At 36.0% G+C, this 26,825-nt stretch overlaps 1 protein-coding gene across 16 annotated transcripts in view; it reads left to right on the top strand.

Annotated features, from left to right (window-relative positions):
* Window positions 1–26,825, top strand: part of dock9.L (dedicator of cytokinesis 9 L homeolog) — a 153,531-nt gene that overhangs the window by 11,179 nt on the left and 115,527 nt on the right. For 4 of the 16 annotated variants that reach the window (XM_041580766.1, XM_041580771.1, XM_041580769.1 and 1 more), the window contains exon 1: window positions 12,269–12,765. The exons of 4 other annotated variants lie outside the window; for them this stretch is intronic. In XM_041580766.1, the coding sequence (XP_041436700.1) occupies window positions 12,607–12,765 (159 nt within the window). In that variant the 5' untranslated portion in view covers window positions 12,269–12,606. Of the gene's footprint in view, window positions 1–12,253; window positions 12,766–26,825 lie in introns of those variants that run through there. 8 more of the 16 variants (XM_041580760.1, XM_041580767.1, XM_041580772.1 and 5 more) reach the window with 5 other exon arrangements.

Here is a 26,825-nt window from a genome sequence, read left to right on the forward strand (position 1 = left end):
TTTAGCCTTCTCCGGATCAGCTAGCAGTTAGGCAGGTTAACATTGTTAAAAGGTTGAACTTGATGGTTGTGGTCTTTTTTCAACATAAAAAATGTTTCCATTACATTTAAAGGTCCTACATTTTGCAATTGCTGGAGCATCCATCCTCCTGCAGGAAAGTGATGCAGCATGTCTGTAGGGTACGTCATATGCACATTAACCATGTGAGGGATGTTTGCATGCACACCTGAGTAATGCAGGTACTGGGGGCTGCACTGGAGGATCATGAAGGAAAGTAAGGAACTTGTGAGGCTCCAAATTTAGCAACATAGGACTGCTGCCTGTGGAATGTCCTATAACTATTAACGCAAGGCTTTAGTTGCCCTTTAATTTACATTTTTTAGCACAGGAGAAAGCAAACATTATTTACTGTTGTGAAACTGGGGAAAGTTACAATGTTCATGCCTAGAGTTCAGCCCCAGGCATTTATACTGCATAGAAGGAATGACAGGTTCTAGTGAGCTTGGAAGAAATAATGCCCTGCTTAAGAAAACACGTTTCACTTTCTTGCAGAAGTTGCTTGGTTACTGTAACAGATACAGACTGTGCTTAGTGTCTGAGAACTAGATACTTTGCAGCACTCCGGTATATGTCCACATCCACCCACGGTCTATTATTACTCATTCACTTGTGCATGTTCAGGTTTACTGGTTTGTGAAATATCATTAAACCATAACCTCACTCTTTTGCTATTTGCTGTTTAAAGAGAGCAAATGATGCATGTGCTCGTCGTGTGAATTAAGTTCAGACACTACATTTTTTAAACCGCTCCCAAAAAAACACTATACAGGTATAGGATCCCTTATCCGGAAATCGGATATCCAGAAACCTCCGAATTACGGAATTCTCCCATAGACTCCATTTTATCCAAATAAACCAAATTTTTAAAAATGATTTCCTTTTTCTCTGTAATAATAAAGCAGTAGCTTGTACTTGATCCCAACTAAGATATAATTAATCTTGATTGGAAGCACAACCAGCCTATTGGGTTTCGAGTAGACTTAAGGCATGAAGACCCAAATTATGGAAAGATCCGCTATCTGGAAAACCCCAAGTCCCAGGCATTCTGGATAACAGGTCCCATACCTGTATCTGTATATTTATATATATTTTTTTATATTAAAAAGGCAAAAATGGACAGTGATTATCTTTTCAGCAGTGACCTGACTGCATTACTCAAATATGTATTATATCATAAGCTTTCATTCCTGCTTTTTTTTATAATAGTGGCCATGTATGTTTTCTCCATTGGCTGAAAAAAACGCTTATAACACTTGGTCTTTTAGTCATATTTGACCTGCCAAGTTAGTCTAAAGGATTAAAAGGCTAATCTATATGGCATTGTTTTTTTCAAGTTAATTGTATCAGTAGTTAGCTTGTGGAACAAATACAATTCAGCATCATTACTCTCCTTTTAGGCTAGGGCCACACGGGGTTGAAATCAGGTTGCTGAAATACGCAGGCCGATTTCAACCCCTACCAACCTAGTCCTACCCCCTCAGAAGCCATGTTCCAATATCTTGCATTGATGAGATCTAACAAGATGGAAACAGGCTGTCTGCAAATAAAACCAACGGTTATGGATGCCTAGTTGGCAAAAGGGACATAAAGGAGTGATTTGCATGTCTCTGCTCATGCTGCCTTATGGGAGAATTAAAACTCTCATATTTGGTATTTAGGCAATGCTATGTGTATGGCATGAGACTAGTTAATACCTTCTGATTTCAGAAGACTTCACTTTGTATGTAGCCCCTACCAAGGGCAGTAGCCTCCTTCTTTCACATCCAAAACCATTGTGTTGGCTCCAGTGCATACACACTTGGCGGATTTTGGCGCGAAATGCAAAGCCTCACGTTTCTTTGCCAAAACCTGCAGAGCCAACACAGTGATTCTGGATGGGAACAGAAGAGTGGGACTGCTGCCCACGGTAGGGGTGGAATCAGCCTGCATATTTCAGCAGGCTGATTTCGGCCACGTGTGGCTTTTATCCTTGGGTTAAGGACACACCAGGTGGATTCTAGGCCTGCAAAGATAGGGAATCAGCCCCTACACTCTTATCAGATTTCTGATATATCTGCACCCAGAGCCACTGTATCAACCCAGATGCAGGCACACAGAACGGATTTCAGTACCAAAATGCAAACAAACTCTTTTCTGCACTGAAATCCACTCTATGTACCTACACCTGGGCCAACACTTTGCTCTGGTTGCACATGAGAAAACTGATACAAAAAAGGAGCATTGTGGGTGTACTCTTAAGGCTAAGTAAAAACGTATTAAAGTACAATGGAAGTGCTACTGACTATATTATATATATGCAATTAATCAGTGCATATTCCCTGGTCCCCTGTCTAAGTAATTCAGTAAATATGCAAGTGCATGTGTTCACACCTTATTTAGTTTGTCTTTTTACTTATTTTTGCTCACACTTATACTCTTACCTATACTCACACCTATACCCACACACACACATACACACTTTCCAAGTGTGCACCTATACAAACAACTTTACGTTGCCTTCACTATTGTTTTTTCATTCAATTTTTTTTAAAAATGGGCCTTGGTTTGGGCAATCTCTCGCTCTCTTTAAAGCCGTAATCTAGTGGCAGGGGGAGGATCTAGTTCGGGAGACATTTACTCCAAGTAATGCTACTATGCAGAGAAGTACAAGAAATTTTATAACATGACCAGAGGTAAACCACCGTGTGGGGTTTACCTCGACATGGTATGGTGGCATAAATTTTTAAATAAAAACCCCTGTCTTTGTGAACACATGCACTTGCATATATACTGAATTCCCAGGGGGCCAGGGAATGTGCATTGATTAATTGGCCAAGTCAGTAGCACTTCCATTGTACTTTAATACATTTCTACTTAGCCTTATGAATGCACCCACAAACCTCCCTTTTTTGTATTTGAGATGAGAAAGCTGATAGAAGTGTAGGGGAATCAGCCTGCATTTTATTTAACACAAATGTTTTATTGATTTTATAAAAGGAAAGAGAAAAAATATATTTTTGTAATAGGAAGTAAACTTGTATCACAACTGCCTGCATTTTTAAATCAAAGGATCAGCCATGGTGTGTCAGTATGGGTCTACATGTCCACATCCACCCACGTATGACATATGTAGGCAGTTCAAGATGGAAACCTTTCCTGACAATGTTTTATTTTTTCCAAATGGACTGGTTTTTGGATTCCTGATGTTTGAGTTTCTAAAGTTGAACACCCCAAAGACAAGTCAAATTACACTCACTAGTCTCCAGAATTAAATTTTATATAGGCATTATTAGATGTTCCACCTGCTTGAAAAAATAGAGAAGGTTTAAAATAGGATTATAAATCTTCAGAACAAAGATCACACCGGTCCTCGCTCTGACCACCTGTATTCCCATCAATGTGATCCTATCGGTAAATACAGGAGCCAAACGATCATGCCAGTCTGATTTAGCCCCCCCCAGAGGTGGGCATATTGGGGAAAGATCTGCCCATTTGGCAACCTTAATCTTCAAGTGTATGGCCAATTTAAACTGCGGTGAATGGTAAATAGTCTATAAAGTGCTACATAATATGGTACAATAATATCAAGGTCCTAATCCACAATAATCCAAAATAATTTTTGTTTCAACTGGCTTTGTACCTGTAAATGTTATTGTATTCTGCACACTGTATGCAGTTGTGACATGAACAACAAACATATAAAGTTTATACAAACAATGTTTCTTTGTATGTATACATACTACTGTTATCAAAATGTCTGATTTTGTTCCTGTATGTTTTTGTGTACACAGCTCATCTGTGTTATTTTTGCCTTTGTTATGTTTCTTTTTCTTCACACTATGGCACTGTTGTCTCCAGGATGCAGAGCAGTTACTGACTCTGCTCTCTCTTGATCTTCACTGGGAACAACAATAATTGACATCAATAGACTTTATAACGGAAATAGAGGGATCTAATTTGCAGATCTTAAAGGGATACTTTTTTCAAGACACATCTGTTAATAGTGCTGCTCCAGCAGAATTCTACACTGAAATCCGTTTCTCAAAAGAGCAAACAGATTTTTTTATATTTTATTTTTTATACTTGACATAGGGCAAGACATATTGTGAGTTTTCCAGCTGCCACCAGTGATGTGACTCTGTTAAACCTCAGTCACTCTTTACTGCTGTACTGCAAGTTGGAGTGATATCACCCCCTCCCTTCCCCTAGCATCTTAACAACAGAACAATTGGAAGGTAACTAGATAGTAGCTCCCTAACACAAGATAACAGCTGCCTGGTAGATATAAGAACAGCACTCAGTAGTAAAATCCAGGTCCCAATGGGACACATTCAGTTAGTTAGGCTAACACTAGTGGAAACACTCAAGTATGCATTTTCACACGAAAATCCACTCTGTGAGTCTGCTGAAGAGGAAATAAGCTTGGCAAAACATCCACAGAGAAGATACTCAGCACCTGGTGATGTCTATGAATAGTAGACTTCAAGCAGTCATCGCATGCAAGGAATATGCAACAAAGTACTAAACATGATTGCCTTAATATACCTACCATTACTTAGTCGCCCTCATTTCAGGGCACCATAATGATTGGGATAATGTATAAAAACTGCAGTAATTTCTACATGGTAAAACTGAAATGCAAAAAACATTAAATTAAAGTCTGGAATGTGCACTTTCATCACATCTGAATTTGACGAGGGGTAAATCTAAGAAAATGTGTCTTTGTCCCAAGCATTATAGGGGGCACTGTATATGTTGGGTAATTCCATAATGTTACTGTTGGAAACATCCATACTACATACTTTAGTATTGAACTGGGATGCTGCTAATTTGGGCAAGATAGATGCACAATAATCCTCTTTGGGCCATGAGCAGCCACCCCCACGTTTCAAAATGTATATAAATAATGTTAGCATTGAGATTTTCTCAGTCACCTCCTTTGTTCCTTAAGCACAATGCTTCTTTAGAGTTACATCCCACAATGCCATGATATGCAAAAAAAAAACTTTTCCAAATGCAAATCAACACATAAGTGAGAAGTGAAAATGGAGTGTGCTGATAGCATGTAACATAGTAGTCCGTTCTTACTGCTTGCTGGCCTGAAGGAAGGAGGATTTTATATAAGGAAGCATTGTAGGAGATCTTACATGTGGATATCTGTAGTTGAGAGACCTGGGAAGCCAGGTTTTTGTGCAAGAAAATACTGTCAATGTACTGTTGCCACTGGTGTGAGGATTTTGGTTTTCCTATAGTAAGCCTGGTCTGCATATATTGGCCTTATTAAATCTTTGTTCAGCTCAAGATTGCAATTTTTATGTTTATATGTGTATGCACGTTCATGTAAAGATCTTAGTATGATGTAGAGAGGGATATTCTGAGACAGCAATTGGTTTTCTAGTTTTTGAGTTATTTAGCTTTTAATTCAGCAGCTCTCCAGTTTGCAATTTCAGTAATCTGTTTGCTATGGTCCAAATTACGGTAGCAGCCATGCACTGATTTGAATAAGAGATTGGAATATGAAGAGGAGAGGCCTGAAGAGTAATAAATAGTAGCAATAACAATAACTGCCTTACAGAGCGTGGGAAACAGTGGGAAGAAGACGGCAAATAATAAACTATAATAAATAAAAAATGATGGTCATTTGAAAAGTTGCTTAGAATTTGCCATTCTATAACATACTAAAAGTTAACTGAAAGGTGAATCACCCCTTTAAGCTCTGTAACTGACTTCATGTGACTTGGATCAAGGCTTAATGAATCAATGAAGTACTGAGACCAGAGTATCAATGAGAAGAGCTTCCAAACTTTGGAACATGCCACATTTTATGTTCTGTTTGTATACATACACACTCATGTATATTATTGTAAAATGTTTACGTTTGATTTAATCAAAGTAGACAAAATGTTACCATTGTAGCACCCACCCCCAAACCATACTCGTATTTTCTCGCTCTGTACTCAACTTATGTGCCTCTAGTTTCAAGTCTTTGTGATCAATGGAGGAGTGTACTTACCTTGTTTGACCAGAATCCAACCCTAACCAGCAATGGTTAGCCAAATTGCAACCCAAACTCACCCAACCGGTGGTGAACCTGCGGGTTATTTTGAGGTTAACCCTCACATCACTAGTAGACAAGTAGACCTAAACAGTTTATTTCAACCTTATTTAACATCTACAGTTCCAACAAGGTGTCATAGTGATCTTACTTATAAGCATTAACTTCTAGCATTGTCCTAGTGCACTCGTTAAATAGAAACCTTATACCAGTAACAAGAAATAAAAAGAAGGTATTCAGATTCTCACTTTTTTCCCACAGATTTATGTGGGAAGTTAACAAGAAAACATGTTCCAGATGTAGGATATTAAAAACAGACATCTTTAGTTATTTCTTATTATGCATACAGTATTATAAAAATCTATGTCAATATTGTTTTATGAAAGGAGTGCTATGCTCCAAACATGATTGTCCCATTCAGTCATAATATGCATTTACCACCCCAGTGTCCTTAACATCTCTTCAACCCTACCATGAACTAGTTTTGACAGTGTTTCAGCTTGCTTTATAAAGAATGAGAATTGTATTATGTTTTCTTTGGTTTTATGGCTGTGTGTTTTTAATTAATACAAAGGACGCAATTCATTTTCCAGCATTGTTATTACAGCATATAGATGAAATTCTATAATTTTTTTGATGTTTTCATTAGTTTTTCAGAGAATGTGTCATCAACTTAACAATCTGTACCTTTACTGTTTTCTTCTGTATAACGTTTGTATCTCTTTCTTTAGAATCAAAATAAATATAACGTTTTAAAAGTTAATCACTTCAAACACTGGTGCCTCTTTAGCAGCTGTGTTTATATAATTTCACCCTAATATAAAAATAAATCTGTCAGTTTTAGTGTGTCATAATTGCTGAACGTGATCTTTTTTTGTTAAATGTTGGACCTGATAAAATACTGTACATATTTTTCCATGGGTGGTCCAGTTTATTATAGACCTAGTCATTTCTGTCTTAAATTGTGAGAATTCTGGGCCATGTTTATTATAATTAATAATTCCTTTGCGGTGCATTTTATTGTTTTAGGGCTTTTTCGTGTTAAAGTCATATCTTCCTATTTTTGATGAGTGAAATTATTCCCCAAGTTTCACTGTGAAAATGGCACACATAGACTCTAACGGGTGAAAAAAATTGACAATTTGTCGGGTGTCAAAAAATGTTTGTCGCCCATAAATTTCAATACATTTTGGCAAATTTTTTGTTGTTTCGTCCACTTGTTTGGCAACATCACCAAACATGTGGATCTCTTGGTATATGGCCAACTTAAGTGAGTGATCTGAAAAAGAGATGTGGCATTTTTTTTTGGGACGTTCAGCTGGCATTTTTGGTTTATTGGTTCTCATTATAAAATAAAAATCCCTAAGGCATCCATCCCTAAAGAGGTATTGTGTAATAAGAGATTGCTTTAAGTTTGGAAATCTATGGGAAAATGTGTTGATGGAAAAAAAAAAAAATGTAACTATAACTTCAGGGAAATTTTGTCAATGTGCATTTAGTGGGTGGCCATAATAATGTGCAGTTAGGACATGGTTTGCTAAAGTAATAGGTCAGGACACAGAAAAAAATTGGTCTCCGTGCATTTTAGCTTAGGTAATCATGATTTGCTTTTAAATAGTGGAATGGTTTTCCTCATCCTCTTTAGTTCCCTAAAACAGAACTTCAGGTTTATTTTGTTGATATGCTTTAATGCCTTAACTGTAGATGCCCATTTTTAAATACAACAGCATTTTAAAAGAGTAGGATGATGGAAGATGTCTTTTTTTACCCTGGGGAAGAAAGTGCAACTTATGGGAATTGCATACTTTTATTGGGTTGTGTTTGTTGCACTTGTAGCATATAAAACCTACTTAGTTTGTTTTGGTTGTGTTCATACCATGGCAGTATGTGAATGTAAATATTTTTCTTTTCAAGATAGGGCATTACTGGGTAATTGATACATTTTAGCTATACACCTGTAGCAAATATTTGGTTTCCTTTGTGAACTAGTGTATTCTAAAAAAGTTATTTATCTTTTTCCTATTTTTTTTTCTTTATTTGTTCTGAAGTAAACGTAATTATAAAAAATGAAATGTTAACTACTTAAATACGTGTTTTTTTTTAATATTTGATGCTATAAACACAGCTGTTTTTATTTTCCTCTTTTTAATTTGAAAACAGAACTACATGTATAACATTTTTACTGCTGACAGTCATTCTACTTTTTTCTACAGACAAAAATGTGTGATGCTGGTAATGTTTACTAATTTCAGCAGATTTAAATTTTTTCCAGATTCCTCTCCGTAAGGCGATGGGAAAATTTGTTTATAATTTTAGTAAATGTGCCTAGTGGTTCCCTTTAACTTAGTTTATTATTTTTTTTTATAAATTAATTTAATAGCCACTTTGCAGCAAAAACTGTGCACTGTGCTCCTTCTGTCACTCCACTATTATGTTCCTGTGGAGCAGCATCCTTGAGAACAGCACATTATTTTGACAGCTTCAGCAGAACCCCCAGCCTCCAGATATCAGGCTCTTGTCCTAGATTCACTGTTTTGAGGTCTTGCATAGAATATAGTAGATTGTGTTTATTTCCCTATGGCTTAATATTGGGTATATATATATATATATATATATATATATATATATATATATATATATATATATATATATATATATATATATATCTCTATCTCTATCTATATATTTCTTAATCATTAAAAATATACATATATGTAAGCAGATATTCTCTCAGAAGAAGCAGGGGCAGCACTTATATTGCAATATACACCCAGAGGGACATAGGGTTTTCTCTTTGTATGCTAAAATGGATTAATATTGTAGGCTTCTTGCACTTCATAAAATGTGAGTTGCTGGGACTGGAAAAGGATAATGCTGAGACAGCTTTGCACTAACAGAAATGATCATTTTTAATTTTGCTTGTCATTTATAGTTGTTGTACATTGATTTAACACTTCTATTGTAATTTAATTTGTTAGATATTTTGAGACCATTAAAAAAAAAGAATATTAGAAACACATTTTGTTTGGTTATTGTTCACACTGTAATAAATCAGATGGCAAAAATCCAATACCTGTAGGTACAAGCAAATCTTAGTACAGTAAATATACAAATATTATGGTTATAGCCAAAATGTAGAAATGCAAGCACAGTTTGTTCATAATACCATAATGCTTATTACTAGGGATGCACCGAATCCAGGATTTGGTTCAGGATTCGGCCAGGATTCGGCCTTTTTCAGCAAGATTCGGATTCGGCCGAATCCTTCTGCCCAGCCGAACCGAATCCTAATTTGCATATGCAAATTAGGGGATGGGAGGGAAAACACGTGACTTTTTGTCAGAAAACAAGGAAGTAAAAAATATTTTCCCCTTCCCACCCCTAATTTGCATATGCAAATTAGGGTTCGGATTCGGTTTGGTATTCAGCCGAATCTTTCGCAAAGGATTCGGGGGTTCGGCCAAATCCAAAATAGTGGATTTGGTGCATCCCTACTTATTACTTAGTATGTTTTTGATTTATTTGGTTGTTCCTGGCACCATTGAATACGTATTTAATGGAAAGAATGGTCATGATTATTTATTAAAATACTATTCACTCCTTTTACTAAACAAAAGATTTATCATTAAAAATTTGGACTAAAGGACTAATAATTGTAATTTATGCATAAAGTATGTATTGTATACATAATCATATCAGTTATTGTTAAAATGTTGTAAATTAAAAGCATTGTAAATGAAATCTGCTTTTAGGAGATGTTGCTGATTTAGAGAATATTATTTGTAAATGATTTAATGCTATGGCACAGGGCAATTATTGTTTTGTCCATACGCCAAGTTTACTGGCATTATACCAACTCCTCTTTAGTGGCTAGCTTAACCGTCTTTTTAATATCCACATATAATTTGCCGCAAAGTAGTACATATCGCTGTTATTACTTTTTTATTCTCTCCCCCCCCCCCAAAGTAGACATTGTGAAGGTTTTAAGCTTTTCCTACACATAAAGGATAGCTCCATGGGTATATATGAATGGTTGTCTGTTTTGTTAAGCCGACATGGATCCCTGCACAATAGAACTGATGTAATTTCCTCTGCTGGACTTTAAGGGTCAGTTTTATCAAGGGTCAAATTGAAAATTTGAATTTTCACGGTTTTTTATCGTCAAAACTGTCATTCGACTACGGAGTTATTCAATTTCGATTTGAGGCTTTAAAATATTTTGAATTCGATTTTCAGAATTTATCATACTTTGGCCCTTTAAGAACTCTAATTCGACTATTCGCCACCTAAAACCTGCCGAATAGCTGTCTAAGTCAATGGGAGATGTCCAGGGATCAATTTTGAGTTGTTTGCAGCTGTCCTGTATCAATTCTTTTTCAATTCAAATCAAATTCGATTTGAGTTTTCTTGTCTATTCTGTTAATCTGAGTTTTAAAAATTAGATTTTATTAATACATTTCAATTGGTCAAATTTCGAGTTCATGGGAGTTTATGGTAGTTTAAAAAAAAAAAAAAAAACCTTGCATGAATTTGAAATTCAACCCTTGATAAATGTGCCTCTAAATGTTTGATGATGGATGTTCATTGTAAGATGATAATCTTGATGAATGGATGGTGTTACCCCCCCACCCGAAATGTTGATACTTTTGGTGATTACATAAATGGGTTAAGCTCCCCAACTGCATAATTTGAGTGTGTGTGGGTTGGTGTAAATTTCGCAGGTGTTAATTGATAGCTGACCTTGAAATGTCACATAAATCACATACTAATATATGTGCATAAAGCAAGAAATCTGTTTGAGATGTTCATTGCACTTTATTCCAGTAAATGGTAGATAGTGCTGTCATCAGTTACAATTGGTGTTTTATGTTCCATCCTCTGGTGTTTCAGTCTGGCAGCTCAGTGATTCAGTTACAATTTGCTACATTAGTTGATATATTTTTCAGCAGCATCTGTGGAATCTTAGCAACTATTGTATCAGTTTTAACAGCTGCCTTTAATGAAATTCCAGGAGTGTGATCAAATTCTGCTTTGTAATTTTTTATTTTTTATGATTTTGTTGTACATACCTTTTTGTTCAGCACCTCATCAGTTTGGTATTTTTTTAGCAGCTATCTGGTTTCTAGAATCTTACCATAGCAATTAGGCATATATTATTACGTGATTTATGAGACCTTTTATATTAAAAACTGAAATATGAATAGGAGAGGGCCTGGCTATAAAGTAAGGGAAAATATCCCCAGATATGCATGTATATATAGTACAGGGAGCCATTATCTAGAAAGCTCAAAATTACGGAATGGCCATCTCCCATAGACACCAAAAATATTTCCTATTTCTCTTTAATAATAAAACATTATCTTGTACTGTATAAATCATCCTTATTAGCGGCAAAACAACCATAGTGGGTTTATTTAATTTTTAAATGAGTTTTTAGTAGACGCAAGGTATGGTGAACCAAGTTATGGAAAACACCAGGTCCCAAGCATTCTGGATAACCAGTCTTATACCTGTATATCTAATTAAATAAATATATATATATATATATATATATATATATATATATATATATATATATATATATATATATATATATATCCATGAGTGCTCCATTTTTATTTTTGTGCAGGCCAATTACATTTAATGAGCATGGAATTCACGTATATGTTTTATATGCATGCAGGGCAGGATTCATGCACATTGTCAAACATATTTACAGACGGACTAAAATCAAGATGAACAATTAACATTGATTGTTAAAAATTTTTAAAATCTTATCTGTAATATAGACTTATGAAAGAACACATCCCAACGTGACACATACACCAATTGATTGTCAATAACAGATTTTCTTAGAGGAGGAAAATTGTGCTCCTTCTCTCACAGAAATGATGAAGAATGGAGTCGATTGCTTGTGTCAATCATTCGTTCCCCTGTGACTTGGTTTCAGCAAACCATTTCCATAGCAAGCACACATACTACGGCCCTTTAAAACATGTTTCCATAGCGACAGAAATTATCGTTCTCTCCACTTCCTTTTCAAGCGGCTTTTCCCCTTATGTGGAAATCTATAATGAAGTATTAAACACCATACAGTAAATTTAGGTCAGGGGAAAAAGCATTTGCGAGTACTAGCGCAGTGCTTTCTGGGAGAGACCCTGCTGCCTTAAGATTCGCTGTGACTGTCAGCAGCAGTAGCCGCATCTGTATCTCTTACATCTTGGGCATCGCCCAAAGCATTCCTTACAAGCACATAGCAAATGTGGTGCTGGCTATATGCATGCTGCCATTGCCAGTTTCCTATTCATTGTATGCAGGGTTATCGGTTTTATCATTTCTGAATTGCAGCCTTTTGCCCTCTTTCACTCCTCCTTTCCGTTTAATGGGCTTAGTCAGTGTTTCAGAGATCTTTAATGAGTATAATGTAAGAATCTCCGGAAGAGGGAGACAGATGGAGATTGCCAGCAAATGGAGCCAGGACTGTTAAAAATGTCCATTCTAACAAACCAGGAATGGGTTGCACTACTAGCGTGATCCTTTTTAAAGGTATTTGTACTGCACTGGAAAGGAATTGTGCTTATATCTACAAACAGCAAGGGGAGAATAATGCTTTGGAGTATACAGCACACAGCTTATCAAGAGAAGATTCTGGATTCACAGTTTCTCTTCTGGTAAATGCAATATCATTTTGCTTATTACTCTTTTTACTGTGGCATTTTTTTATGTTAAAAATGTTAGTTTTGCCCTTTTATTGATAGGTTAACTTAATCTTTATATCCGTGGTTTTCTTTTCCTTTTCAGTCATTTAATTTTTTTAATAGCAATAGAACCTGAGGATGGGTGGAAAAGCTTTTTCTCTTGATTTAAAGCAGAATTCATTTGCATATGTATGTTTAAATTTAATCTTTTTATTTTCTTATGGGGTGAAAGTTAAACATAATGAGGTTCATTTTCTGCCGAACATACTCTGCTCTAAACCCAGAAGATCATGGGGTGGAAAAGCTTCCCCATCCTTAGCTGTATTATGGCAAATACTTGAATTTTGTGGTGTTATTAGTATTATTATTTTATTCAGTTCAATACAATAGAGCTGTTAATGGCATCAGAAGACAATGTGTGTGCCTGTGAAATGATTCATTGTGCATGTGGGTTGTTAGAAAAATGTTGCTGTAAATTTATTAAGCTGTCATGTTTGCTGCCTGCATGAATTTGTTCAGCTACTGCACCTGTTCATACCAAAAAGTCACAAAATAGGTGTATGTGATGCAAATTTGTATGTTTTGAAAAACAAATCGGGATAGTTATGTACCCTTAATAATTTGTACGTTGACATTTTTTTAATGTAAAATGATCAATTCTAGCAGTCAAAAGTTAGGAGGTGGTAGGTATATGCAATGTTAATCCGTGCATACCAGTTTGCTTAACTGATGTTCAAATACCCCCAGAATTTAAATCCAGAAGTACGGAGTAGAAATGGGATTTGGATGACTTGGTAAAAATGCATTAATACATAACAGTCCACTAAATTCTTCACTAAGAAATCCACAGTGTAAATCTTGAACAGAACTGGCATGAATTTAGCCAAAGATCTGTCGAGTAACATGAATATTTACATACCGATGCAATGATTCTGCTTGATTAGTCTAGTTCACTCAGGTCTTTGTGATGCCTCTCATGCCTTTAAAGTGGTCCTGCAGCCAAGAAAACTGTAATTCTAAGCAATATTCAGTGTTTTTTTTAAAGTTGTCTGTAAATTTAATTGCTAATGAAAGCAGTGTTTATCTCGCTGGATTTGACTATTACAAAATGTAAGAGAAGTGTATTCTTTTCCAGGTCTGCCAAGTGTGCAGAGAATATAGATGTTTTAATGTATGTATATTTTAAAGCTATGCATAAACAAATTATTTTTTGGTAGGGAATCCCTTTAAGCAGTGATGGTTGTTATTAGGCTTTTTAAGCCTTTTGTTGTCCAAGGCAAACCACTATCATCACCCATGCCCTCCACCTGCTCAGTTGTTGGTGGATGTTCAGCGCTGAAGTTAGAGAAGGCAATAGAGGTATGTGGCTAGGGTCCTAGCACCCCACCGTTGTGCTTTAGGCTTCTGCCAACCCCTAGATCCAGTTCTTCAGTCCTGTTTTTGTTTTGATTTTTTTCAAAATTGTATTTGTGCTGCTTTATGCTAATATATATCAGTTGTTGTTACCCATAGCTAACTATCACTGATTAGCAAATGGTAGACTGATTTTACCTGGCCAGTTCATTACTTTACATTTATTAAATGAGCTTTAGCGTGCAATGCATTTTTGTATATGGACCGCTACTTATATAGATTTGCTTTGCCATCTAATATATTGAGCAATAATGCCAGAAATCTCCTCTGACACTAGAGACAGACCGTATTAAGAATTGTCATGCTGTCTGAGTGTACCAGTGCTTACAAGCATCAACCCAAAGGGCTTTTACTTACAGGTGTTTCATCAGTGAGTGCAGAGTGATCCTGCATTTATCCAATCCTCAACTTTTCTTCTTATTCAAGGGTTACATGTCTTTTGTGAGGTCAACATGCATCCCTAAATTTGGATTCAAAAAAATGCAGTTGAACGAGATTGTGGTAAAACACAAATTTGACTTTACCACTGTCAAACTGGTGGTGGTGCTCAGTGATCACATATATTTTATGTTTTGTAGGAGAAATACTGTCAGTAATTGACTAGATCTTAATGAGTATATGTTAATTTTATTTGGGTCTGATTTAATTTCATGCAAAAATTCTGCCATGTTTGTTTGTAACTTTTTCAAATTAAAGAACACATCTAAATTATATTTTTAAATGATTGAAAATAAGTACTTCAGCACAGGGTGTGGCAGCTGAGATCCATTTAAATTTCTATTGACTTAGTCATGTATTAACATTTTGGGCAGATGCTGTTGCAAAATAATTTGCAATAATCTTGGCTACAAGAAGAGACCTGCATGATTTGAGGGGGGGGGGGGCACATTTAAAAAAAGCTGCAATGACAAAGACCTACTCAATTTATGGATTTTGATATGTTTGAAATTCAGGCAGTTGTTTATTTTTCCAGCTATGTGATTATGCAGATTTCTGGTGAAACAGTGGCTAGGGTGGTGTGGCCTGAAACGTAAGTTGCAACTGTGGATGAAAATTTACCTCTTGTCAGTGATGATTGTTCATTTATTATTAATAACAAGTATTTATAAATAGCATACACTAGAAGGGTATATACAGCATCATTCAGGTAATATTTGATTACTGACTGGTAAAGGGACGCTGCTCATAATAGCTCACAATCTAAGTTATGTGCATTAGGGTTAGGTTAAGGAGCAAAGTTTGCTACAGGTCTGTAGCTAGCATTTAAAGAGATTCACCATTTAGTTAATTTTAGTATGATGTAGAGAATGATATTCTGAAACAATTTTGCGATTGTTTCCAGTTTGCAATTTCAGCAATCTGGTTGCTAGGGCCAAAATTACCCATGCACTGATTTGAATTAGAGACTGGAATATGATGAAGAGAGGGCCTGAATAAAAATGAATAAAAAGTAATAAAACCATAAATGCAGAGCATTTGATTTTTAGATGGGTCCGCGATCCCCATTTGAAAGCTGGAAAGAGTCAGAAGAAAAAGGCAAATAATTCAAAAACTATAATTAAGGAGGATCACTGGCAAATTTGCTTAGAATTGTCCATTCTATAATATACTAAGAGTGAACCATCCCTTTAATGGCCACTGTTTAAATGTAAACATTTAAAATACATATCTGTGCCCAAGGGTGTAACTATAGAGGAAGCAGACCCTGTGACTGCAGGGGTGCCCAGGAGGTATAGGGGTACCATGAGGCCCTAATTCATATAAAGTTTCAATATATATTGGGAAAACAAGTCAACCTCTAAACATTCTGGGGGCCTGAAAAATAATTTGCTGTGGGGCCCAGTAATATCTAGTTACGCCACTGTCTGTGCCTTTTATTATATAGAGTCACCATTCTTCCAATAAAGTCACTCACAAAATTCACCAAAAGTCATCTATTGTGGTATGCTGAAAATAATGGTAGATTGTAGCTGACCCAATGTAAGTATTTAGATGTATTAAAAAGCAATATTAGCTGCAAATTTACCGAGTTTTAAACTGGGGGCTATGCTGCTTTAACATTTTACTGACATATTTGCCTCATGGTTAGGTATTAAGGATTGATACATTTACCAAAGCAGATCAGTGTTCTGTTCATCTGTATGCGTTTGCTTTAACAGCTGAACTCTATTCTGTTCAGTTGTATGTTAGAGTTTAGTGACAGACCTTAGCTCTAACAACTTACCAAATATTTAGTACCCTGTGCTATTTAATGTGTGGACTTAATGATTATGACAAGATCTTTTCATGGCTGGGATGACAAACTCTTAAAAACTATAAAATATACCAAGTGTAACCTTCATAAATTCTCAGTTAAAAAAAATTATGCTTTGCACTCAACAAGGTGTATCTAGGACCCTAGTATCTATATCCTGAGTCTAATGTGGCTTCAGATTCCTGCAAAACGATTGTCACAACAGTGCTGCAATTCCGACACCAAACAAACTGTGTGTTCCATTGTATAGGGTCTTTGAAAGCCTCTGTAAAGCACCGGGTTGCTATATATTGTCATATAATAATTCTGCTACCACACAAGCTCCTATTTTTCTGGGGAATCTTCTCTGGGTTTTTGTTTTTTGGCAGGGTTGTGAATATTTCATGTCCACCTCAACATGATCTGCCCAAAACCTGCCCCCTTCTCAACCCATGGCATTTATGTTTCTTGGGGTCCCCTCTGCTGCAGGGCTTAAGACTAGAGTACCCCTTGTACTCCCTGATGGCAGCTCTGTGCTAATATCCATCCTCCTATGTAAGTTATTCATGTCACAGAAGCTCTTTCTGCTGACCGCTCAATGCCACAAGGTGATAGAATTGGGTCTCAATGCACTTATTTCTAAGAATCCTCAGACGTGAGTACTATCTAGCAGCACAATAAACTGACTATACGTCATTTATATCGGTCCCTGCCCCGGACAGATATTTCAGTATATAGCATTGAATATTAAGTAGTACCAAAAAACTGGAAGTTAGTAAAATAACTGCTTTTCTAAAATACAGAAAGATGTGTAGAAAGAAATAACAGTTATTTCCTGATTTACTGGCGGCTTACATTCTGGGTGTTGGCTGTTTTGTTCATCACATTTTCCTTTAGCATTTCCAAGCAAAAACTGTTGCTTCCATGTGAAGTGTCTCTTGACATTTGTTAGTGCATTTTCTAGGGAACTTACTGCACCTCTACTTTTGTTTCATTTAGTAATAATTCATTATAGCAAACTAGACATACACAATACAATCCAACAAAGGATCATTCATGAATTTTTTGAAAATTATGAATGCATTTCTGTGCATCTCACTCACACAAATGTGTACAGATAAGGTATCAGGTATCCGGAAACCTGTTATCCATAGAGTTCCGAATTACTGAAAGACTGTCTCACATAGACTCCATTTTATCCAAATAATCAGACTGTTTAAAAATGATTTCCTTATTCCTTATTCTGTAATAATAAAGCAGTGCCTTGTACTTGATCCAAACGAAGATATAATTAATCCATATTAGAAGCAAAACCAGCTTATTGGGTTTACTTAATGTTTACATGATATTCTAGTAGACTTAAGGTAGACTAAAGGATCCAAATAACGTAAAGATCTGTTGTCCAGAGCATTTTGAATAACGGGTAACCTGTACCTTGTTTTACATTGAAAGGGTCCTATTTATCATGCTGTATAAAACATCACCGGTGATGTTGCCCATAGCAACCAATCAGCAATTCGATTTAAACACCTACAAGTTAGAAAACAAAAGCAAATATATGATTGGTTGCTTTCGGCAACATTACCAGTGATGTTTTTCTCCACTGTTTTACACAGCATGATATATAGGCCATTAAGTATGATATCTCAGGAAGTTTCTGTTGTGGATCCTGCCCATCTTCTTTTTAGTACACCATACTTTTTGCCAGTATTCCTGTATTATATGTGAATGTAGGGGACACCCATATTTACAGCCCCCTATGAACTAAGCAGTCTCTCTGTCCATAGGTGTAGTTGATCAGCTTGTACCTCCCTGTGTACACCGCCATCTAGTTTTTAGATGATTTTCAGGCAATCAGTTAGTTAAAAAGCCTCAGTAAGTGAGTTACGCTTTAAAGTGTGGTCAAAAGAAGAACAGAAGGAAGAACAGGATTCAGAGGACTATAAGCTTTCAGCTAGAGTAGACTCACAACAGAAGGACCTGAGGAGCACTAGCTGTTCAAGGCAGCCTCTGCAGCTGGTAGGGCAAAGTCTTCATATGAAAAGATGGTTTATGTAATATAAGGTGTAAAATGTGCTACAGTTGTCATCACTTATAACAACCAAACAGCAGATTACTTACTGTCACCTCTTTAAAGCAAACATCTTATATCTTGCTATGGGTTACTTTACTTGGGCAAACGTAGTGCCTTTTATTCCATATGAGTGTAAATGTAATAAATGGAACTAAGTTTGCCTAACAACCCTGAATGCTACCAGCTGTTTAATTAGTATAGATGATTAGACCTGTAGCACAACTTTTATTACATATCCCCAATGTGTTTGAAACTGGAGGACAAACTGTTGCGTTAAGAGCCTCAGTAGGGCATGTAGTCCATGTGTATTGAGGTTTCTGCCTAAAGTAGTGAACAAGACCGTTTCCTTTGAAGTTTAGAACTAAAATTCCAGTGTGAGAAACTAACTATATTCATACCTAAAATTCAGTATGACTGTAGAGAGTATTGTGTTCGTTTGGCACCGAGGTGCTGTACGATGAACAAACTCTTTATCTGTCTGTTTTTTGTATAAGTATATAAAATTATTTTACTGTTATTCTGTAAATACAACTGTAGTATGGAGGTCACCCATTGGTATTCAAGTGAAGCCCACTAGGTGGAAGCACCATACAAGTGGTACCTCCACATTGCAGAGACACTCGGGTTTTTCTTACAACAGGTGAGCATCATACTAAACATTCTCAGAGTGAACATAACACATGCAAGGGTCAAGACTAGAAATTTAAACCACCCTGCATATTGATCTGTTTATATACAGCAGTGAAAATAAGTATTGAACACGTCAACATTTTTGTCTTTAAATATATTTCCAATGGAGATATTGACATTAAATTTACACCAGATGGCTATAACAACCCAAGTAATCCACACGTTCAAAGAAATCAAATAATTCCATAAATTATGTGTAAAAAAGTGGAATGACACAGGGAATAAGTATTGAACACATGAAGAAAAGGAGGTGTGGCAGGGATACCAAGAACAGCTTTTTGTTCACCGATCCGCACACACACAAATTTCTGCAGTGGGGAAAGTGCCCCTTCTTTATTGATTTATGTCACCAACGTCAACCTTTCGGGGGTACAACCTCCCTTCATCAGGATATAATTACAAGTGCAGCAAAAACCTTTAAAGGCATAACCCTGCCTCTTCCCTTATGGTCACCATATACACAAGACTTTTTTTTGCTTTTCAGGAAACAACAGGTACCATAAATACCATAAATAGTAACACATATAATATAGATGTATAAAACATTCTTATTCACTACCTTCGTTGTTGAAATAATATCTTACCTGTTTTTTTCTAAAAAGCAAAAAAAAGTCTTTTGGATATGGTATTACACTCATCATTACCTGGGATTTAGGACACTGGACTTTTTATGAACTATTTATTCACATTTTACTGGGACTCTACACTTTATGAAAAAAAAATTTCAAGTTGAAAATGTATTACGATATATTTGGAAAGGGTTAATTTAAATAATGGATATTATGGAATTTGTGACCATAAGAGAAGAGGCGGAGTAATGCCTTTAAAGGTTTTTTGCTGCACTTGTAATTATATCCTGATGAAGGGAGGTTGTACCCCCGAAACGCTGATGCTGTTGACATAAATCATTAAAGAAGGGGCACCGTGCCAGGTCAGCGGAGGGCCAGCACCACTACTGCAGAGTGAGTAGATTCCGGGTGTGCAGTGTAATACTTACATTTCAATGGATACCAAGAGACCTGCGGAGAGCTTCAGAAAGACCTTGAACTTGCAGGTACAGTTGTTTCAAAGAAAACAATAAGTAATGCACTTAACCAACATGGCCTCTATACACGTTTACCGCGCAAGACTCCACTGCTGAAGGAAAAGAATGTTAAAGCTCGTTTAAAGTTTGCTGCACAACATTTGGATAAGCCAACAATCTTCTGAGAGAATACGGTCTGGTCAGATGAGACCAAAATTGAACTCTGTGGATGTCATTGCACACACAATGTTTGGAGGAGAAATGGCACTGCAGATCACCCCAAATCACAATACCAACAGTGAAGTTTGGAGGTTGGAACATCATGGTGTGGGGCTGTTTTTCAGCATATGTGTACTGACAGACTTCATATAATTGAAGGAAGGATGAATGGAGAATTGCAAAATTCATTGCACAATATTACAATAGTGTCGCTCTGTAACAAGCAATGGCTAGGAGGTCTAATGGGCATTTTAACTTTCTGCACTGAATGCTCCATCAGAAGGCCATTTGCTATCATTTGTAGCACTAATTTGTTTTGTATTTCTCCACTTTGCAGTAAATGATAGGTGGCAGATACCTGTAAATAATGTTACTATCCACCATCAAATAGTATACTGAATTATAAACGACACCCTATGCTGCGAGTGTCTTTGGATAGTCATCCGCTGCAGTTTCATTTTGTATGTTACATGGAGGCAGGATGTGTATGAGCTTGACTTGCCACTTTTTTTAAAATCACTTTTTTTATTTTGTTGATAGTATGCTTGGAGCTGCACTAAGGCTAGGGCCAGATGCTACGAGTTAACTCGAATCTTAGTGCTTCTTTTTTGGATCAATTATAAATCATTACATTAACAAGTCAGTGTTTCTGCAAGGCCTGTGATTTATGATCTAGTGCCTGAAGCACAAACAATGATTTAATTGTGCATCTTATCGGGGCACTTAATGGCAATCTAATTCTTTACGGAACCAAATCTGATGGACTTTGGTTGAAAATCCATTTAAATTAAGAATAATGCAGTATATTCACCTATTCTTTATAGAGGTCGTTAAGTTACATGCCTGGTTTCTGTTATGATTAAGTCTGGCTTTCTGGCGAGCTGAGAAGGAAAAGAAATTCTGATACTGTATGTTGCTGAGGAGCTTGTTTGTACTGAAAGTTGGGCCAGATCCAAAAGTTCTAATACAACTGCAATGATCATAATCTGAAAACAATGCATACCTTTGTAAAGTGACTTTTTCACGTGAGGATTAAATGCAGTGTAAGGCATAGTTTGTAACTAGCAACACAAAACACAGTAGCTCAGACTACTGAAATTATCCCTATTTTATATTGTTATTTTTTAATAAAGAACTAAGCACATCAGTATAATTGGGAAGCACATATCTATATGTCTGGAAAGATACAAAAAGTTTATGGGCACATTTATTAAGGTTCGAGTTGGTTTTTTTTTCCACAAAAATTTGAGTTGTATTTTCTGGTCAAAACTCACATTTTCGAATAAAAAAAAAAAAACAAATATTTGAGATTTATTGTACCCCAACCCTGGAAATAGCTTGAATCCAAAAATACACCCCCTAAAACCTGTTGGTCCTGTAGAAGTCAATAGCAGATTTCCCTTGAACCATTTGAAAAGGTTAACAGCCTGCTTGATGTTCGAGTTTTTTTCCGGGGGTTTTTGCCTGAAGCTAAAATGATTGGAGTGATTTAAGTTTTTTTTCACCAAAAACTCAATCTATTCAAGCTTTCAGGTTGTGGTACTCGAACTCTCAGCATCGGGTTTTTCACATTCAAGGTTTTTCTTAAGTAAGATACCATTCGAGTTTTGAGTTAATTCGTGGTAAAATAAACTCTAACACTCAACCTTTTATAAATCAACCCCTATATGTGTATAGCATACATAACAGTTTTTGTATTACTGTTATTTACTGTTACTGCTATTTATTATTTATATCAATATTGCTTCTTTGTTGATTGTTCCTACTTGGGTGTTGGTACAAGTGAATGCTGACTTTTATATTGTCTGTTATCATTTGGAAGCAACTACAAATTGTATTTGGCTTTAATTTAATGCAGGGATCGTAATTATTTTAGGTGTGCATATATCACTATTTATTGTATGGGTTGTGGCATAAATGAAAAGTCTAAAGATGATTGCAGACCATAGAAGGGAACAGGAACTTCACCGGTATTAGATATAGGTAAAGGGTAACTCAAGTCAAAACAGCTATAGAAAGTTATCCATTGTTTTTGGTGGGGTCCATAAGTGCATTTTGCGGATGGGTTACTGCTCCTGGGCAAAATGAATGGCTTTTATTACATAACCCCAGTAGTTCTTAAAAGGAAAACTAAACCCGCAGAATGAATACTTAACCAATAGATAGTTTATTTCATATTAGGTGACCTAATAAAGAACCAAACTGGTAAATATAACTCTGTAAATATTGCCTTGAGCCAACTTTTTGTGATGGTCTGTGTGCTTCCTCAGATCACCTGACCAGAAATAATGCAGCTCTAACTGTAACAGGAGGAAGTGTTTGAGCAATATTATTGGAAAAAATGTCAATACCCACGGCTGTTTTGCATGATATTTATATCTTCTTTTTTTTTTTCTTTTTACTTTTGCATTTGTTTTGCTCTTTTTACTTTTGCATTTGTTTTACTTTTTAAGGAGGCGCTGGTTATATGCTGCTGAGTAAACAGTTAATATACTCTTAATGCCACACTTGGCGTTTTGGGGAGATTTGGTTGCCTGCCGACTAATCGCCTCGTTTTTGCGGCGACCAATCTCCCCAAATGCCTTCCCTTACTCTGCGCTGGCTAAAATGGAAAAAAAAAAGCGCTAATCACACGCTGCGATTCGTTTTCTGAAGTTGCCTCGAAACTTTGGGCGACTTCCGAAAAAGAATTGCTGCATGTGATTAGCGCCGGCGTTTTTTTTTTTTTTTTCTTCATTTTAGCCAGCGCAGAGTGAGGGAAGGCATTTGGGGAGATTGGTCGCCGCAAAGACGAGGCAATTAGTTGCCAGACGACCAAATCTCCCCAAAACGCCCAGTGTGGCCTGACCCTAAATGCTTTTTTGTTATTGTTAATAGACTATTGTATATTTTACCAGTCTTCCAAGTTCATGTTTCTAGAGCTATATCAGGGGAGAAACTGTGGGGGTTTTATGCAGCTGCCACTTGAGTTCATCTCCCTATGGAATATGTCAATACAATGTAACCATTGTTTGTTTCATGCTTCTCAGAAAAGAATCATGCTTTTTGCTAGGAGATATGTATCACAATAGGGCAGGACAAACCATTTATATGCTTTGTTTCTATGTATTCAGTGTAATATATGTAAACTTGGTTACTGGATGTTAGTCTATTAGTGTTTTTTTTATTGCAACACTGTTTCATTTCTTATCCTGTTACATTTTAATTTTTACAGGTAGTCACTGTGTCATGCTTTCGCACACACGATATGTATATGTGAATAGAGTAGATATCAATGGAATATGAATAGCATATGAATTAAGTAAGTTTACCAAACTTATGCAGTTTTTCTCTGAGCACCAGGCATGTAAAAAAAAAAATTTAAATGTATTATTAGCTTCTAAACCTTCTAAATAATTTCAATTACAAACCTACTACTGTTCCGTATCCAACTTAACAATCTTCCTGCAGGAGTTATATTTTGATACAGTTTTTCCTTATACAACTGTAGGCAGTAGCCGTCATTTATGAACACTGGGCAAATTGCACGTGGGCAGTAGCGCATAGCATGCAGTCCGTAATTATCTTTTTTCAGCCATCTGTTGGTAGAATACTAGGTGCAAATTTGCCCAACATAGTAGCTCAGGGTTTAGCAATTCTGCATTACTTTCCAGGGGTCCTGAGTTCAATTGCTGCTTCTGCAGAATTTACATGTTCTCCCTATGCCTGCTTTGGTTTCCTCCCACACTCCCAAAACATACAGGCAAGGCTTCTGATAAATATTGATCCTACTGTATATGAATGTGTTGGGGGCTTTAGATTGTAAGATCCACTGGGTCAGGGACTGATGTAAATCATGTATAACTTTCTGTGTGTCACCACTATATAAATACCAGGATATAAATTCAAAATACGGCATCCATATTTTTCTTTTAATTAATAGCTTGCTTTGTTATGGGAAAAAATCGTTAATTAGGTTCTAGTCAGGTATTGTTGGTTTATTTAAGTATGAGGTTTTTGCCATCCTACTGCCTAGCATTGATGTTATTGAATTATGATAACGAAGAGAAGTTTTATCATACTAAAGAACAGTGTACCTGGGCACCTGGTGGTAACGAATTCCAATTATCACGACTGTGTCCCAACCAACTTTATTTCATGCAGCAAGTCCTGTGAGATAGTTCTGCTAAGTTATGTGTGAAATATTGGCAATCATAAAAATATAGTAAAATATAGTTAATAGCAAAATGTGCATTTTATCTGCAAAGGACAAACAACTTGCTTTCTTTATGTAGAAAAATGTTTTCACTATAAAACACATTTTTAAACTTCTTCAGGATTTATTCATTGCCTTGCATAGCATGAATTTCAATAATCGCAATGCAAAACTTGTGTATACATTTGAGCAGCTGCCAACCAATCACAACTGCAATGTCATCAGGCCATTTGCAGATCATATAACAAACACAGATGTGGAGAAAAAGCCTTGAATCTTATTCTGAGTTTTAAAAAAAAATGGCAGCTCTTTATCAGAGAAAATGTTTCTGGTTTCTAGGGTCCAAATTACCCTAGTAACCATGCATTGATTTGAATAAGAGGCTGGAATATGAATAGTAGAGGACCTGACTAGAACAATGAGAAATAAAAATTAGCAATAACCATACATTTGTAGCCTTACAGAGCATTTGCTTTTTAGATGGGGGTCAGTGACGCCCATTTGAAAGCTAGAAAGAGTCAGAGGAAAAAGGCAAATAAGTATAAAACTATAAAAAATAAATAATGAAAACAAATGGAAGAGTTGCTTAGATTTGGCCATTCTATTATATACTAAAAGTTTACTAGAAGGTGAACCACCCCTTTAACATTTTACTTGACATTTAATTGTTAATTTTTATATATATATATATATATATATATATATATATATATATATATATATATATATATATATATATATATATATATATATGTGTATATATATATATGTGTATATATATATATATATATATATATAATATATATATATATGTGTATATATATATATATATATGTACCATTTGTATAACAATAATAATTAGTAGTGTTATTTTATATTGTTTCTGTCGATTTCTAGGTAATCTATTTTTACCACTCTTCAGAGAACTAAATAGCAGTCCTTTTAAAGAAGATGAATTTTAAAGATAATTTTCATGTTTGGGCCATAACGAAAACAAAATGACTCTGTAGTGCAAATGTTTATTTACTGCTGAGCAACATGGGCACTATTAATGTCTGTACACATCTGGCACATTTTTTATGCACATTATTTTCTGTATTTTTAAAATCACACTGGTGTTTGCTATGGAATATATGACAAAATCAGACACTGTGCACATTAATGTCCTTTTTAATGCTACTTCATTATGTTACACAATCTCTGTACTTCCTTAGAGTATATGTAGTTGATATTCTTGTATACACCCACCAAGGGGGATAGAATTGAAGGCAGGGGCAATCCAGCAGAGGCAATCCAGTTTTTTCATCTGGAGATTTATGTGAAGCGCTGATTAACTTTCTTGTTTTCATAAGCCAAGTTGTTATTATTGGCAGGGCTACATCTCCTCTGTGTTGCTATGGTGTGCCCAGCTGCAGGGGATACCTGAATGCCTGGGACAAAGTGGTTTCTGCTAGGCAGGGTAGGAGGCAAGCAATTCGTCACTGGGGGAGTGGTCTCCTAAAAAAAACAGCATCTTCCCAATTACTTCATATTTCATTTTCCTTCAACAAGCCCTGATCTAGGCAATAGCGTAAGTAGAACAGCTAAAACAGTTTGTCAGTACTTTGCTTGATGATATTTGTTTTAGGACACTTACAGTAGCTCTTGTTGAGTGTCCTTGTGAAATGCTTTTCCATGGCCACCACTGGGTAAGACTAATTAATGTGTATTTTGGTATCACAAGACAAAAATGTTCTCTGTTTGCAGACTTGTCCACACTCAAGTTTGGGGAACAGGCAATGTTAAACCTGCTGCTAACTGTGACTCTATTCACTCACTTGGTAATCATGCTAGAACTACTTTTTCAAAAATGCACCGGCATACTTCCATATTGTTTACTCCCCACAGATTCTTACCTTCGCTACTACCAGTATGGGACATGCTTACTCAATTTAGAAAATTTGTATAAAATTCTGTACCGCATATGCTCTAACCCTAACTTAATGGGACACCTGTAAGAATAGAAGAAGATAGAAGTCTGGCTCTCCGTTAACAGTACCCAGGGCTGGTTCAGTGGATTCAGTAAATCCCCTATTTGGGATTAGAAAACCCCAGAGAGTGTATGCGTGTGTCTATTCTCTTTAAACTCTGATTTAGATGTTTATTATTTTTTGGTAAGCGCTGAACTTCCTTATGAACCAGATGT

Source organism: Xenopus laevis, chromosome 2L (genome assembly GCF_017654675.1).
Source record: "Xenopus laevis strain J_2021 chromosome 2L, Xenopus_laevis_v10.1, whole genome shotgun sequence".
In the NCBI taxonomy this organism is placed as follows: Eukaryota; Metazoa; Chordata; class Amphibia; order Anura; family Pipidae; genus Xenopus; species Xenopus laevis.